Source organism: Agelaius tricolor, unplaced genomic scaffold (genome assembly GCF_023055355.1).
Source record: "Agelaius tricolor isolate 1412-34295 unplaced genomic scaffold, bAgeTri1.0.p SCAF_19, whole genome shotgun sequence".
NCBI lineage: Eukaryota > Metazoa > Chordata > Aves > Passeriformes > Icteridae > Agelaius > Agelaius tricolor.
In genome coordinates this window covers 6,788,499-6,806,184 of record NW_027269279.1, presented here as the reverse complement: position 1 = coordinate 6,806,184, position 17,686 = coordinate 6,788,499, and the positions used below count along the sequence as shown (strand labels likewise).

Below are 17,686 nucleotides of genomic sequence, written 5' to 3'. Positions count from 1 at the left end.
AAGTCACACAATAGTCAGATCTCAAAACTTCTCAAAAAGGAGGACAGAGGAACAGAGAAAAATTTCTCATCAGGAGAACAATGAACTTAAAATTGTCAAAAGTGTCAGAAAATAACAGTATTTTTATCTGCCTTGGTGTACAAGGACATGCAAATAAAACCTTTGTCTTAATCCAAATAAACATCATAAAGTGAGAGAGAGCTTGGGAGGGACAAAGTGGTTCACAACACATCATTTGCCCACGGAGTGAGGCACACAAACAGGGCCTCCTAATTGTCAATCGTGTGTCCTATATTCCAGTGACACACTACCTCTCATGAACAGAATAATTAACGAGAAGAGGAGGCCCATGATCAGATCCTACAGCTTTCTATTATTTAGGATGAATGGAAATAAAGGGAAACATTTACAAAACAGGCAACTGGAAACATCTTTTATGCAGAGACCTTCAGAGCTGGCAAAAGCAATCTTCCAAGGGAAAAAAGCACAAGAGAAATTTATTCTGGTGGTTTGAGTCATTAAATCCTCCGAGAATCTGCTGTAAGGGTTGCTGTGTTCCTTCCACCACATAAAACCAGAGTGAGTTATCCAGCCTGGTAGCAGGGAGCTGGCTGAAGAGGAAGAAGCCCTGAATTTCCACTTGTTGTGTGTGGGTATTAAACCTTCCCAGTTCCTGACAGTCACATAAACAAGGCTAATCTTCAAACCAAATGACAGCCATTGTAAAAGTGCCTTCCTGTAAATGCTCAGCTTTGCTTTTTACTTAAAGACACACCTCACTGAACAATGGCTCAGCAGGTATGAACACAACTAAACAATGCATAGATTCCCTGCAGTTCCGAGTTTACATCCTGCAGGCACTCTTGCAAGAGTGAATAACAAAGAATTTGGGTAGAATTCTGAAATTAGAAAAGTACCAGAGAAGTAGATCTTGATGTCTACATCACTCCTATTACCATCACTATAGCTATTCATAGCTAAACTCTGTATAACTACTGGTGATTTGGTTTAAATTGTTATTTCTCAATTTGAAAATGAGTAAATTTTTTAAGAAGTCTCTAGTGTGGCCACACTATGTCTGAGACTTCCCCCCTTGAGAAGATTCAAAAGGTGTACAAAAAGGAAATAATACTGTGCTCTACTGTACTTGAAGCATTTTATACATTACATCTCCTCCTTTTACCTCCTGAAATTCATAATGCAGTTTTCAGAAGGGCACAGTTGAGCCCTCAGCACATCTCATGTTAAGATATCCCATTTGTATGTTAGTTTAATATTTTAAAACAGGTTTAACAGAATGGAAAAGACTAAATCAAGATGCCAGTGTTTATTCAAAAAGACTAATTCTTATGACTAATTATTAGTCGTCTTGGTGGAACATTTCTTGTTTAAGAGAAACATTAATACATCATCCATCAGGGTGTTTCAAATACAAACCTTTCCAGGTTATGAACACATGCCCAAGGATAGACCTCAAGTAGGCATAACTCTAAATAAGGGCAGAAGAGATAATTTATACCGAGGAAGAACTGGATTTTATACAAACTCCCAAAGGCTCCTCTTCCTCCAAGTCAGATTTATAATGCAGGGATGCAAAGCAACAGCCTGACTGCAGCTTGTGCTGGGACCATAGGTGAATTTGAAGTTTGATACATAAATCCAGTAGCTTAATATAACTGTGAGTCTTTTTAAAATACAGAAACATGGAATTTAGGACTTTAAACTGAATTTATCAGATCTATTTCTGTGATAAAACAATATAGCCAACCAAAATAATTCTCAATGCCTCTGGGGAGCACAAAGTGGTTTTTTTTGGGGGAGGGAGGTGTTTTGGATTTTGTTTTAATTGTGCTTTGGTTGATGATCAAAATTTCTGGGTACGATTCACTTGAATACGGAGAGATAAATCTTAAATCCAAGATGAGCAACACAAATCGTGCCATTATCAAGAGCTCTGGGAAGCTCACCCCACAGGAGCACTGTGAGCTGCCTGCCCAGCCCTTGGCCCATGCAGGCAGGAGGACAGGTCTGTACCTCAGCACTGTCCTGCCCTGTCCCCTTTCCCCTGCACTCCCTGTGCCCCAGCCGGATGCCCAGCACCTTTCCCCCCTTGGAGCACAAAACCTGTGCAGGCTGCAGGGACACAGCCACACATAAACCCCTTGCACCTGAGCGTCAGGGGGTGTCCCCCACACTGTCCCATGTCCCCAGGGGGAGCTGCCAGGGCAGGGCAGTGTCATACCAGGGAAGCTCTCAGCAGCTCCTTGGCAGGAGGAGGCTCTGGCCCTCTTTAGTCATAGGCTCCCACACCCTTGGGCCTCATTGTGCACGTGCCATTCCTATCATGCATCGGAGTGATTCTTCAGATCTTACATAAAGGGTAAATGTCAGCCCTGGTTTTGGTGTGTGCACACACATTTGTGAATTATGCTGTTTATTTAGTCAGGTTAGCTGAAAAACACTGAGGTATTCACTTTGTGGTGTTGTGGCCAGAAAAAAGGAAGAACAAGATAAAAATAAAACGGCATTACTCAGCCACCTGATGACTTCTGTAAATATATTTTGAAGCTTTGTATAACACAGGTTACTAGGTATTTAATAAATCCAGTGGATTAGCACTGTAAGAAAGAAAGAAAAAAAATCACACAACACTCCCCCACCCCCCTGAAAATAGCAGGCCAGCAAGGTATTCAATTTAATTTTCTATTATTTTTCCAGGTCACCCAAAACTTGATTTTTTTTTGAGAAGTCTTAAGCCTGTATTTGGTCCTGCAGCACAGATGGCATCACTGCACTGCACTGAACTGGTTTTTCCCCAGACCAAGCCTTTCTTTGTAGAGGCAGGAGAAGCCCAAGCAGTGCTCTGGGTTTTCCCATCCCAGCACGGTGGGTCAGGCCGTGCACTGCTGGGATGGCACAGGCAGGGCCCCAAGTGCCATGAGCGCTGCTGAACAAAGCAGAGCAGGCTCTCCACTCAGGCTGAGCACGGCACCAAGAGGTGTTCATTTGTTTGACACGGGGGAGCTGTGATTACAGTCCCAGCCAGTGCTGAATACACAGGCTCCTGCTCTCTCCCCCTAAAGGGTGACCAGCTGTTTCCAAGATTTCAACTTTGATGGAGAAATAAGTGCTTTAAAGTGGACCCCGGACTCATCCTCTATCTGAAGCAGCCTTTATATCCTTATCTGGATAAAGTTTCAATTTTTAATGAGGGCAGGGCAGGAGGGTTTCCAGGCCTGTGAGTACGAGCTATGTGATGCAACATGCCAGACCTCTCAAAATACCTACAGAGGAGACATTTCATCACAATGTCAACATTAACTTTGTATTCCTTTGTGGTTTTCCTGGTTATTTCGATCTTAAAGATCCCTTTGAATTAGTTGAGAAAACAAAACTAAATCACAAACTTTCCCAGGAAATAAGTACTGAATAACAGGGAAGGTTTTGCTATTTAGAGGTTTCTCACTCCTTTAAAGACTATTTTAAATTATATCCATTAAAAGACATAGGAGATCTTCTCCCCTCTCCTCTGTGAAACTGTTTTGACTGCATTCTGGAAGTCAATAGACAGAGTAGAGCATTCCTTTGTTGGCACAGCCCTGAACAGTCAACTTCCCAGGCTTCTCCTCTGTGAGCCAGTATTTACAGGGTGCTCTTCTGAGAGAGGAATTTATATTTGCTTATGGCCTTGCCACAAACCTAACTGATACCAAAAAGCACCAGACTATTTAAGATTATCTGCTCTGGTTCTAGAGGACAAAATTTATACCCAGATAATCTCATTTTTTTTGGTAGTTTTGCATGAATTTGATATCTAAGTCCAAAGAAAGTAAACAGCAAATACAATGTGACCCCAATATAACTGGACTACTTAAAGGGAGGGGTAAAGTTGACTTAAATGTGTGTTGAAGAACAACAAAAGTAACAGTAAAATTTGCTCCTAGTAATTGTTTTTAGAAACCTTTAAATGCTGATAGCAACATCTTCAAAATATGAAAACATTTGATAATAAACCAGAAAAATTTAGTAAATAGTGAAATAGAACAATCCACCAGAAAGCTTTCCTTAGGGCTCAAAGCTACAAGTGCAGTGCAGCTGTAAGTTAAATTTGCAAATGCATTCAATCATGCAAATTTGAGTGCTTCCTCTGGTACAACACACTGTACAGAATGAGGACTACAGATACAACTACGGATTACTTCACTACCCAAACAAAAGTATGATTCTCAAGGGAATTTTTCCCAATTAGAATTGCTGTGTTTTGGAAAGAGTGTGTTTATAGGGAGAAAGAATTCAGAACAAATGTCTGTTGCCCATAAACAAAATATTTTTAAATCTACAAATAACAAGGCATTTTGAAAAGTTTAAAACTTCCTAACATGAATTGAACTCCACACAGCCGTCGGTGCTTTGAGGCAGTGCTAGGGCGCACCATCATAAATCTGATTATCAGCTCGGGACGCTGGCAAGCAACTTAATTCAGCGTTAAGCCATTTTTAGGCGCTGGCCCGTACGGAGAAACGGTTCAAGCAGAGGACCACAACCACCAGGACCGCCAAACCACCTTATCCCCAAAACACACCGAGGGAATTAGGGCTGGCTGTTGAACCGAGCCTGCTGGAGAGGCAGGAACCGGTCTGGAAGCCGCCTTGTCCCGGGGGTGCCGCGGCCGTGCCCGCCCGGGGGCTGCGGGCAGGGGGAGCGGCCGGACGGGATAACCCCGGGGAGCAGGGAAAAGGAGGAGAAGGGGGAAAAACAACGGACAAGAAAAGAAGAAAAAAAACAAAGAGAAGAAGAAAAAAAAAAAAAGAGAGAGAGAAAAAAGAAAGTAAAGAGAAAAAAAAAAAAGATAAAAGTTTGCTGCGTTTCCGCGCGAGGAGCCGCGGCTGCCCCGCGCCTCCCGCGGCCCCCGGGGCAAAGGTGGCGCGGGCAGCCCCGGCCCGGCCGCACTCACTCTGTACGTGTTCTCCGTCAGCTTGTTCACCTCCTCGGGGTCCCGGGACATGGTGCCGGCGGGGAGAGCTCTGTCCTGCGGAGCGCCCCGGCCCAGCGCAGCGCAGCCTCGCGTTCCGGGCTCCAAGTGTCAGAAACTTGCGGAACCAGCCGGGCAGCGCCGCCGGGGCGGGCCCTGCGCCGCCGCTCCCGACGCGGCAGGACTGGCTCGGCGGGCGGGGAGGGCCGGGCCGGGCTCGCATCGCCGCACTCGGCTCGGCGGGCACGGCTCGGCTCGGCTCGGCTGGGCTCGGCCGGGCGGGGCGGGCGGAGCGCTCGGACCGCCCCTACCTGAGCCGCCGCCACCGCCCGCTCCGAGCGCCGCCTCCATCCTCATCCCCATCCCCATCCTCATCCTCATCCTCATCCCCATCCTCATCCTCATCCTCATCCTCATCCCCATCCTCATCCCCATCCCCATCCCCATCCTCATCCCCATCCCCATCCCCATCCCCATCCTCATCCCCATCCTCATCCTCATCCTCATCCTCATCCTCATCCTCATCCCCATCCCCATCCTCCTCCTCCTCCGCGGAGCCCCTGCCCCACTGCCAAAGCCCGACCCGGGGCGTGTGGAAGGAAACCCTCAGGAGGCAGCTCTGCTCCAAGTGCCCCGCGAAGCCGGAGGTAAACTTTTCCTCCCAGCAATTAACTGAGAGTTCTGTAGGAATTTATTAGGATGAATTAGCGTAGCCCCGGTGATGGTGAGGGGTGATCCCCCTGCTTCCTTCCACAGCAACCCTCATGAGGGAGAGCAGAGGGAGGACGCCCCCATTCCCGAGATTCCTATTCCTGAGACTCCCATTCCTGTGACCCCCTCAGGAATGGACACAAATGTTTTTCTCCCGAGTCCTGGTCTAGTGCACTGCCCGAGCTTCCTGCTCCACTCTGAAGTTTTCTATTTGTTTTAAATACACACCCAATAAAACACTGCTCTCAGTCATCTCTCCTCTGCGAACTGACTTACAAGTCCTTCATGGAGAGGGGTGGTGGGGAAGGCTGCGGGAAGCTGTAAATTTTTGTGGACCATAAATGGTTCAGATTGTGAGATTAAGGTATGCCAGTTGGAATATCTTTCTGATAAAATAATACCAGCACTATCTTGAAGGGCTTTGTGGGAGTTTCATAACCTTCATGAGTAGGTTATGGTGCTGGGTATCGAGTGTGTGAGGTGTAATTGCCCTCCTCACACGCTGGCTGCCCTTCTCTTGGTCGCTGTCTTTACCTCTGTTTCCCTCACTTTATCACAGCAATAAAAACCTGGACTTGGATCAGAATCCTAGATATTGGACTCTGATGAGGGAGGAAGCTGTTATGGAGTTTTGAGAGCTGCAGAAATGGTTTTGAGCACGTGGAGGTGCCTTTAGAATTACAATTTACTATCTGGGGTGGTAAGGTGTTCTCTTGAATGCAGCTAAAATGCTGGGCAGAAAGGGGGTTTCAGGAGACTTCACACTCCCAGCTGAGGTCTTTACAGACTTCTGGTGTGTATGGTGTGAATTGCTTTTCAGTTTAATTTATAATGTTATCCTATGGCCATAATGGATTGTTTTGGGCCCAAGCCTACAGCTGATGTTCCCTCTAAGCCCTGTTTGCTTGTACAAACAGTCCTGTCAAATGTGATGTGGCTGCTTGCCTGAGAATGGCAGGCAGAGTCACACTGTTTATGCCCAAGTCTTTTGTCTGCAGAGTTTGTTACAACTCTGGAAACAGACTGGGTGCTACCAACTTTTGTGTTACCATATGCCAGTGCCTGAAAAGGATGGTGCTCCCTTATAGGCTGGACAAATTCCAGGGAGCAGGTACCCAAAGGAAGATGCAGAAAAGGACTTTTCCTTCCCTGATTCCTGCTAAAGGAGCTGGGAGTGTAGTGAATAGCAGGGAGTGTTTTATTCCTGTTAGGGGCATAGCATTTCTCTTTCCTCTGAGTGCTCTGCAGCTCTGGGAGCTCACCCAGGATTCAGGGTGTTTGTTTCCAGTTGGCTTGCTAAGTTCAGTCACAGTAAATTACAATGTGAGTGTAAATGGAGTATGCATGGCAGACAGAAACAATATGGATAATTTATTTAGGCAGAAGATAATTTATTTAGGCAGAAGTTTTTAAGTTGTTACACTTAACACGTTGTGGGAATTCTCAGCATTTCAAAATATACATTTGTAAAGGTCTTTTTTTTTACCTTGTCAGCAAATGTGAATATTTTAAAGTTCTACTGAATTTCCTACTTCTGTGTATGACCTTTGGTCTTTGGTATGATCTTTGGTATTTGTTTCTGTAGTATTTCTGGGCATACGTTTTTTTAGGGGTTTTAGGTAATATTTTTTTGTGTGGTTTTAGAGCTGTTTGTTATTAAAAAAAAAAAAGGAAAATAAAGATGGAAATAAATAATATGGTATTATACCAATTGTAAACCTATGGAGAAAAGAAAAAGAAACTTAGAAAAAACAGTCTTTAAGGAATACCTAAGTGGGAAATGAAGCTAACAGGGCAGAATCCTTAATTTGGGGTAATGATTACATCTATTATTTAATCTATCTCCAGATTAAAGTAAAAATAACCATAAATAGTTCAGATACTTTACTCTGTGACTGCAAAACTTGAAACTTGACAGCCAAATCCAGTTCTTTGAGTATCCAGGCCTTTGCTATTTATCATAAAATTTTTAATTCAGTAGGAAAAGATTCTGCTTGAGCTTGTAATTCAAATGCAAAGGCTTTGTTCTCTTAATAGGGGATTTTTATCTTACATTGTGTAAAGATTGGTGTTAGCTGGAGTCAACCCTGATGTGTGCAAACAAGAGGAATTTGGAATGGTTGAATGAGGTTTCATTTTTACAAGTTGCTTAAGGATGCTCTTACATTTAAACATGAGTGCAGTAGTCTGCTAGTAACACTTTGGTGTGACCAGGACAGAATGTTTAATAGCTTTCAAAGCTGAAACTTTAATGAATACCTCTTCATGCTCCATTGCCTACATACTCCTGTAGGCATTTGTAATAAACATACTGTTGTGAGATGCATTGTTTTATGTAGACTTTTCTGGTTTATCTATTCACCAATTTCACTGAAGTTTGGGTGTTTGACTTCGCAGGTTTTGCATTTTGGTGTTGTTTCTTAGGGACTCTGAAGAGCAGTTGCTGTCTTTGCTCTGGAGAAGGGTTCAGAGCAGGAGTCTAGTTCTGATCACCAATCACATCTGCTCTCTGAGCTGATTGGAATTAAAATTAATCTGATTACCTTTTTTTGATGTTTACTTTTAACAGATATGGATTTGTTGGCCAGAAGAGATGAAGAAAGAAATATTTTTTCTTTGGTGGTGAGCCCATCCTGTGGTATAACTCCATCTGTTTTTTGTACTTTGTCTCAAGCAAAAACTGCACCTCAAGAATAGTTCAGGGAACTTGCCAGGTTAGTAGCTTTGCTGGTCCAGTCCCCATCAGACAAGGGCTAAATTCAGCATTAGGTTGCTCAGGGCTTCATCCAGTTGAATTTTGAAGGAAAAGTTGAGGAACAGAACTGCAAGTTTTATTTGAAAGAGCCTGTAACTTGACAAATCAATATGACAATCCTCTACAGTGTTGTAGGAGTCAGTGTTGAATATTTTGTGCTGGTCTGTGTCACCCTTCCAACTGAGCTGCCTGTGCTCAGCAGGATCCTCTGGCTGTGAGGAGAGCTCTGTCATGTGTCCCATTGAGAAAACAAAACTCCTTCCTCATTACCTGCCATTCTGCCTCTCTTTACACTTCCCTGCTGTTAAACTGAAATGTTTGAAGGACTGTAATGATACAATATTTCTAATTATAATTTTTATATATTATTATAACTGTATAATTTCAACAGTTACCCATGATACTGGCTGTTTGTAGGGGATGGCTTGGATTTCAGCTGTCCTGGTGTCCCCTTGCAGTGGTTAAGGTGCTCCTGACCAGGGGCAGGCAGGCACCTGAAGCTGCCTTTCTGCAGCCATTGCTGGGAAGTGCCTCTGGGCCCCAGCCCAGCAGCTCATTGCTCGGTGGCCAAAGGCAGAATCACACAGATTTAGCAAAACTGCTGTCCAGGGACTCACTCAAAAGAAGTGCTTGTATTTATTCCCTCCAGAAGGCAGCTCTCCCTTGGAGGGTTTAAGCTTTGGAACATGAATAGCCACAATAAAAATCTCCCCTGTGTTGCCAGCCCTATATAGCAGATTGTAATGAGAAAAGGGTGTTGTTGATGCATCTTTTGACAACGTACATGCTCAGAAATATTCCCTTGAGTAAACACACGTGCTTCTTTAAAAGCAGGTGTATTTTGATGTACAATCATTTTCTACATGTGTCCTGTTTGCATGTCAAATATGTCAGAGACATATTCAAACATTCTTTGGGAAGGATTTAAGCTTGCTCTGAGGACCTATGAATATCAGCTCATCATTAGATCTTTAACATGTGTTTTAAGTAGCTTAGAAGCACTGTAACTAATAACACAAATCGTGGCTCAGCAGTAATCACATGTGCATGATCCAGCCAGCTGTGGCCTATTTCATTCCCCGTGGTCATTAGCAGATGTTTAACTTGATTAAGGAAAAAAATTGTACACAGCATGTTATTTGATAATTTCAAACTACATTTAGAGTCAGAATATCATTTTCTGAACAGGAAATTAGAGGGACTCTACAAGCTCTCTCTTTTGATTGATGGGTATTTTTTGCCCTCTGTTGACTCTTATAAGGAATTTTTCAAGTATTTTAATCCCCTTGAAACTGACAATGCAAAAGCACACCGAAACTCACACAAAGTGTCTTTGAAAGAATTATACAAAACTTTGAAGTGGTTACTGACCCTTTCAGTCTGATTCAGCTCTGGATCATTTAAAGGATTGACTCCATTTTTAAATTGATGCAAGCAAGCACAAAATCATTTTGTTCCCTGCTGTTCATTGTCCTGGGCTGGTTTCAAAGCAAATGAGCTGTAACTCAGACTCACAGGTCAATAAGATACTGAGCTCTCTGGTCAAGGAGGACACTTAATCAAATGCTTAATTTAAACATGTAATTAATTGACTGTACTTTGGGGGGTTGAGTCAAGGAAGTGCAAGATGCTTTTTATTAACTCTTCTTTCTCCAGGCTAAAAACTAGATTATGTTTTTGTCTTGAAGATGAAGGCTTTGGATGCTTCTGTTTTGTGTCTCAATAGTCTCATGTTGCAAATTATCTTGGCAGTACTAAAAGATGAACTATAATCTGATTTCATCACTGTGGTTTATTTTGTTTTTGAGACTAAAAAGAACATATGGTATGGAAGAAAGTGTTTTTTAAAAGGTTTCTTTCATGAGGTTGTCTAGGACTTGGACAAAATTTAGCATTCAAGGGAATCTAATAGGCAGTCCTGCTAGCTATGATGATAATTTTCTGCTGCTAGCTGAAATATTTAATTCAAAGCTGTTACACTCACACATTTTGTGACTGCTCATTTCCTGCTGAGAGTAGCTGTGCCTTAATTCACGTGCTGTGCCCACTAGATGGCAAGCGAGCTATGCACGATGGAGGGAAAGAAACACACATTATCTGTAGGCATAAGGCTTTCTCCAAGAGGTTTATAATGAAACAAGATAGATATTAGTGGTAAGTGAATGAAACAGCCTTTCTATTGCTCAGACACAGTCTTGGAATTTTTTCTCAAGAGTGCAAGTGCAGTTAGTATGTTCATGCTATTGAAATCTAAATATGCCCTGGGATTTGTAACTTTATTTTGGAAGCCAGCCCTAGTAGAGAGCCAACATCCTGATGAAACTCCTGTTATAAACTTCTAATCCATTTAGGTGCCAGGGGTTTATGAGGTGAGTCATGCTGAAAACACATTATTTTAAATACCTACGAGTTTGTTATTCTCCCTTTTGTAATTTGTCAGCTGGGGATTAACTAACAACATGTGTGCCCTGTCCCAAATGGATAAACTGGTTTTGCCTGGGGCTGAGTGCAGAGTTGAGCAGCTAAACAGAGATCTGCTCATTGCTGGTCTTTGCAATGTCAAGAGATTCTGTTTAGAACCAGAGTAGGAGTTATCAGTGTTTGTTATGGGGTAGAACATAAAGATACCTCAATTGTGATGCTGTTGCTGGGCTGGGAACAAAATGTGCACCAGGTGTAAACAGCGCTGCTGTGAGGGTTCTCAGAGAATCTGGGTGCTGTTCTTACCTCTTCCTTTTCACAGTGAGGAAAGACCAAGTACAAAATACTGGTAATTTGTAGTTAAAATTGGCAAAACTCCTAGAACTGCATTTCTATATTGCAAAGAAATTTGTAGCTCATTAACACCTCTCTTTCATGTAGCCTTACTGTCATGGGGAATTACTAGAAAGGTGGTCAGGGTAGATTGTATTACTAATAAACTCTTACAAAATACAACCACCTTCTTCCTGTATTGCCATTTAATTGTGAACATTTTTTAGAAGTGCTACTATACCAAAAAAGCAATCCACGTCTATTTGTTGGTAATAAAAATATGATCCCAAACACATGCATGGATATTCCTGGATTGAGCCATACTGAAGCTTCTCTGTATGGACATGCTAGGAGCCTGCCTTTCCTCTTCTGTTCACTTGCTGTGCCAGGAATGGAGCACTGCTGTGCCTGCCCACTCCTTGTCCCCAGACACCCACGGGCCGGTGACAGCACTGACAATGCTTTCCAGAGAATGCAGGGGCACTGCTGGGACAATGCTTTCCAGAGAATGCAGGGGCACTGCTGGGACAATGCTTTCCAGAGAATGCAGGGACACTGCTGGGACAATGCTTTCCAGAGAATGCAGGGGCACTGCTGGGACAAGGCTTTCCAGAGAATGCAGGGGCACTGCTGGTGGATCTGAGCACACGGATCTCGGAGCACAGCCTGTGGTGGGTATTTCTAATCCTGCCTGTGCAGTGTGTCCCGAGGGTGCCTCCACAGCAGACCCAAAGCAGCTGCTGACAGTCACTGTCCCCACCCCTGGCTCGGAAGGAGGTGGCTGGGGGCTGTGGCTGTCCTGCAAAAACGGGAAGAGGATGATTAGATTGGATTGGCAAAGGCAGTCTTGGAGGTTTGGATGAAAAGGATGATTGATTAATGACAGGTTGTCTGAAAGGTGATGGCTCTAGGGTAAAAATACCTCACTTCCAGTCCCATTGAGATGGGGAAAATAACATGTTTAGGGAAATTAGAGTGATTACAGCGGTTCTCAGCTTCTGATTAACTGGCTTCACTGAAGTCAGCTCAGTTCCTATGAATTTCCTGAAAGTTTGGTTTGCCATTCCTCATTTCTGCTCAGCTTTCTCATTTGAAAATCAAATATATGGGCTGTATCCCAAGGAGTGGTCCCTAGCCTCGGGGCAGGGAGATGTGGGAGGGCTCAAATCCCCCTGGTTCTGGGCGGGTTTGCTGCGGGATTTCCTGGCTGCATCCCCGCCTTGGTTTGGGTCAGTGCTGGGCGCCCCCCCGGGCTGTAATCCCTTAACCAGCACTTTATTTCATGTTTTTCGGTTCGAAGTGTCTGAGCTAAGCCGAGGGCTGTGCTGCAGCCTGCCTGAGCAGCATTTGCAGGGGATGGGAGTGCAGGAGCCGTGCGTGCCCTGGGGCTGGGCCGGGTTGCAGAGGCGGCTGGGCTGGGCTGGGGGCGATGGACACGGCTGCTGTGTCCCCTCTGAGGTGGCTCCGTCCTTGCCATGAACTTTCCCCAGGTGCAGCCCCGCTTTCTGCTGAAAGGTGCGGCAGCAGCAGGGGGATCCTGCATGTGGGGTGGCCGGGGTTATGGAGGGGATGGAGAGCCAGGAGTGACCTCAGGAGCTTGTTTGTCTCCCTTACCTGAGAGTGAGGAGAAGGAGGCGCTTCTGACAACCGAGCCCTGGGCACTGACTTCCCACAGGGTTCTAGGGCAAAGCCCTTCCATGGTATTGAGCCAGTGAATTCTAGAGTTACAGCTCATTTACTGGGTAAGAATTGTTTGGGTTGTGATCGCAGACATTGCAGCTGCTCAGTTGTTTGTCTTCTGAGGAAAAAGCAGTTTATTGTTTCTTTTGTCCTTTTCACAAAAGGGCTGTAGTATCAGCTGTTCCTGGGGATATTTTGAAACTAACTGTTCTGGAACCAGAGAATCCAGTTTCTGGATACAGGAGGTGAATCAAGCTGCTTCTATGCTGCATATTACTGCTGGTCCACCCTAGAATTCGCTGAATTAGATATCAAGAATTTAATTAATTTCAGGGTTTCTAGATGTGTTCTAAATATGTTAAATTTTGAAGCTCTTGTTCATATAGAAAACCTGTATGTTACTGCTGCTCCAAATTAGGAGAAAAGGGATGTAGTGGACCTTCTTTTGACCATGACATTCATGTCTTTGTCTTAAATTTAGGACAAAATTTTGGTTGAACTAGAATTGATGGGAGCTTTTGATTTAATTTAGAAAAGCCCAGCTTTCTTTTTTATGCTCTTGATTTTTTTTTAAATTTCAAGTAATGTGAATTTTTAGAGAGAACACGGTTACTCAGAAAACTCTTACACTGATAGGATTTGTGAAGCAATTTGATAGTACTTCCTCTTTCTTTGACTCCTAAAATACTGGGAGCTTGTTGTTGTACATGCCACAATTTTATTACCTGCTCTTCATCACTCAGTTGATTGTGCTGTGTAGATGTTTTCTGTTATTATCGTGGAATACATGTACTTGCAGCTAAACATTACATAAAGTTTCATATCTCTACCCACATTTGTTACTCATGTAACCCTACTTAGCAGCTAAAAGTAAATCAAAAGATCAGTAGGAAAAAAACCCTCTCAATTTCCCTCTTTACAATAGGGAGGAGGGTCTAAGCTGCCAAATTCAGATATTAGTTTGGCTCTGAAATTTTCAGAAGACAGGGGATTTGGTACTGGTTTTATATTTTTAAATGTGAAAAGTTATTAGAATTACCTGGTTCTGCTTTTGGGTGTTCTGTATTTAATATTTACAGACCAAGGCACAAGGTACCATACATAGTCATGAATTAAAGAAAAAGACAATTATGATTGTCTCCTTTTTTGGAATATCCAGAAAAGATGTAATATTGTACTGTGAGGTTATTCTAGATCAGTATCCTAAGTCCCCTTCCTCCCCCAGCTGACAGAACAGATGGTTCATCTCTCTTCTACAATTTCTGCATCCTTCAAAATCCCACTATGAGGAGCTGGGACAGGTCTTTCTTTAAGAAGTCCTGTCCCTCCAGTGCATTTCAATTCTTAATTCCATGGCTAACTCTTCAAATAACACTTCAAGTATCACCCTGTTATGCTGATTTTTCTGGCAATTAATAAGGGCTGAGGTGGAGTGTAGAATTAATACTGCTGGTGTCAATACAAGTAGTACTTCAGCAGGAAGGGAGAAATGTAAAGTGTGAATGTCTGCAACCTTTTTTCCAAACTTTTTTTATATAAGGCTGTGGTCTTTGAGCAGTCTGTGAGAGCTGTGGGCAGTGTAAACAGTTTAGGTCTGTTTATACCCATGAGTGGCACTTCAGGCAAAAAAGGATTTGCAAATTATACAGGTGAGATAAGAGCTGTGACAGTGTCATGATAACAGCATTACCAGCACTGCTGAGGGGAAGGCTGAAATCTTGGGTCTATTATGAGTGACTCTGTATTCATAGTGGAATAATGCCTATAAAAAGAATGAAAACATCCTTGACAGTCAGGGACCAAAATCTGCACTCGTGGGAAACAGGAAGGTGAAAGATAGGCAGAGCTGCAGCAAATGGACAAGGAGATCTTGAACACCTCCATGAGCAGCAAAAATTAAATGAGTTACTGCAATAACTGCAGGCAAGGGGGGTGGGCAGGGTGTGCAGAAAGACAGTAAATTTCTTGGGATTTTCTTTCACTGTTGGGAACTTTCCATGACTTCCAGAGAACTATGGCAATTACGTAGCACAGGATGTCAGGAATGACATCAAAATGACCAAGTCAAGTGGGCTGTGTGACTGGGAATTTAAAGCCATGCATAACTTACATTGATGGATAACTCTTTAGAGGGATGAGCATTTTGTTATGGTGATTCACCAGCTAGCAGCTGGATGCTTTTCCCAAAATATTCAAAAATATTCATCTTGCTAAGTGCAGCCAACAGTTTGTGCTGTTTGAGTAATATTAATGAATTAATGTAAAAGTGTGTTATATTTTGTTAGTTCTTAGTTTCTAGACAATGTGGGCCAAAGCCACATCCTTTTTTCAGCAGCACAAAGTAGTTGAAAAGGCAGAGAGTAGCTAGGTAGGAATCCCACTTACACAGGAGGAGTCTCTTGGTAACAACCACCACAACAGCTCAATTTCAACTTTTCTCCAGTGCCAAATCAGTCGAAATTTCTGAGCAAAACAAGAGTTGGAAATTGGTTTTTGCTTCTGAATTACTCCCAGCTGTCAACAGTCCACCAAGAAGGTGGGTAGCAGCATATGAATTAGGGCAGTGCTGCAGCTTGAATTCTGTTTGATGTTGGTGCTGCTCTGACTCAGTGTGATCTGGATTTCAGCGCAGCTGAGGTGGAGTTTGAGGCCTGAAGGTGGAACTCCCTGGCTGCCACCCACCTGTAGCAGCAGCTACAGCTGGAATCAGGTACAAATCAAATTCAGCCCTTCTTCATTTACAATTTTGTGTCAGTCTCTTATTCTATTTCGTTAATTTCCAATTTGTTCTGCCCCACCTATGGGTACTATTTGCCAATACAATAAAAAGAAAATACTGTATAAAGCAAAGCACATACACACAAAGTAACAGAAGTCCTGTTTTCCATTTTCAGATCTCTAACAAAATGTTCCCTTTCTCCTTGCCTTTCTTGCTCATTTTATGACTCTTTCCCATCTCAATTTCTTTCTGCAGTCATTGATTACTGATGTAATATTTCCCATATCAAATTCAGAGATATAAAATAGGCTACAGTGCCAAAGGTATTTTAGACAGAGGCTGGTTTAGTTGAGTTAGTGAGGTTATGTGTTGGAGAATAGTGACACATTCATTTATTTATCTGCAGGGAATTGTTACTGAAGTTTCTTGTTTATGCCCTCTCAGTCTCTCTCCTGATTCATTCTCACCTGTTTTGTGAGACTGCTGTGACCGTGTAGAAATTTAATGTGACCTAAGCAGCTCAAATTCATTAGAACATGAGGATCATGAAGCAAGAGGTCTAGCAGAGACATTTTAAATGAGGATGTAATATAGGTAGCTTTTTACTTTTAAGAAAGTGTGAAAGTATGAGTTACATTTTCATTAAGTTAAGGCAATGAGGTCTTCAGCATGATTGGTGTACCTGCTGTACAGACAGCTCTGTGAAATAAGCCAGAAGCAGCATTCTTCCCACTGCTCCCTCCTGCTTTTATTGATTTAAGTGAGGCTCTGGGGTATCTGATCCTATCCTGATGCCTGAAGATTTATTCCTATAACTCCCCATGCATCAGCATGATATTACACCACTTGTTCTCTGGGGAAAATAATTAAGTGAATTACTAACGCATAAAATGCTCAAGTTAAAATGCTTAAATATTCCATTTGATGCAGTTATATATAGCTTAATGTAATAAGTGCAGTATCCTCTTAGAGTGCCATGGCTTTAATCTCCATTAAATGGAATATTAATTACCAGTTGATTCCAATTATGTCAAGGTTGCTTTGTTGTTGTGTTCTTCAACAAGAAGGTGAAAAAGGACCAACCTGTATATAAATTAAAAGTAATCAACAGAGGTCAGAGCAATAGTGTCATTACTTGGGGGTTGCAGTTATAAATACTTTGCTATCACAGAGTTTTTAAAATGAGACAGAAACTTGGTTTGTTGACTTGTAAGAGCAGTGGCTCGTGGGGATGGCAGGGTAGTTCACCCTGTGTGCAGGTATTGCAAAGAAAGGGAGAGTAACCAAACACAACCAGTGGTGGAGCAGGTGGTGGAGTTCAGCCTTTCACTGAAGGAACTGGTGTGAAAATGCAATTCCAGAGCAGCTCCATGGAGCACTCAGCAATGAGTGGCTGCACATCAAGTTCCCAGTAACCTGCTCAAAAAGCCATCAAATAGCTCCCAACTGTGTGTAAGCTGCTGAGAACTGCAACAGTTCATTCTTTTTCTGATTACCTTTTTTTTTTTTTTGCTTTGTCTGTTAGAAAGCCTAATCCATTGACATTGAACATGGAAGATTGTTTAATATTTTGGGGAAAAAAAAAGAAAATATTTTTTAGTTCTAAAGGTGCTTAGATTTCACTTATAGTAAAACAAAATGTGTGGATTTCTCTATATTGTTTAAAAGAAAACAAAAATCTGTAATATTTTGTAGCATTTTATCTTATTTACATCAAATGTTTTCTTCTGCAGATAGTTTTGTTTGCCTGGGAAATAGAGCTATTCGTCCCAGATTTTAAGCATGTTTTATTTTTTTCTAAGTGTTTGCCTTTTTGTCTTGTTTCACTATGGAAACAAGCATTTTAGCCCAACAAATTCATAGTGAAAATACAGCTGAAATTCACCTTTTGTTTTTGCAAACCATATAAATGTGTGTTTGTGTATTCTGGTTGTATTGAAACCAATTGCCTCTGAACACAAAATCCACTTCAAGGGCCAGATCCTAATAAGGATTCATCCATCTTCATGATTCCTGCTCTATCCCTTTCCCTTGATACAGCTGTTATATAAATGTCAGTGTATTGTGCTGGAAATTGAACACTGGCAGTGGAGCA

General features: G+C 42.6%; 1 protein-coding gene across 1 annotated transcript in view; it reads right to left on the bottom strand.

Moving 5' to 3' along the window:
- The window catches only part of BAIAP2L1 (BAR/IMD domain containing adaptor protein 2 like 1), a 32,670-nt gene extending 27,413 nt beyond the window's left edge, over positions 1–5,257 (bottom strand). The window contains exon 1 of the mRNA XM_071444042.1: positions 4,955–5,257. Within this exon, the coding sequence (XP_071300143.1) occupies positions 4,955–5,005 (51 nt within the window). The 5' untranslated portion in view covers positions 5,006–5,257. The remainder of the gene's footprint in view (positions 1–4,954) is intronic.
- Positions 5,258–17,686: the final 12,429 nt, after the last annotated feature.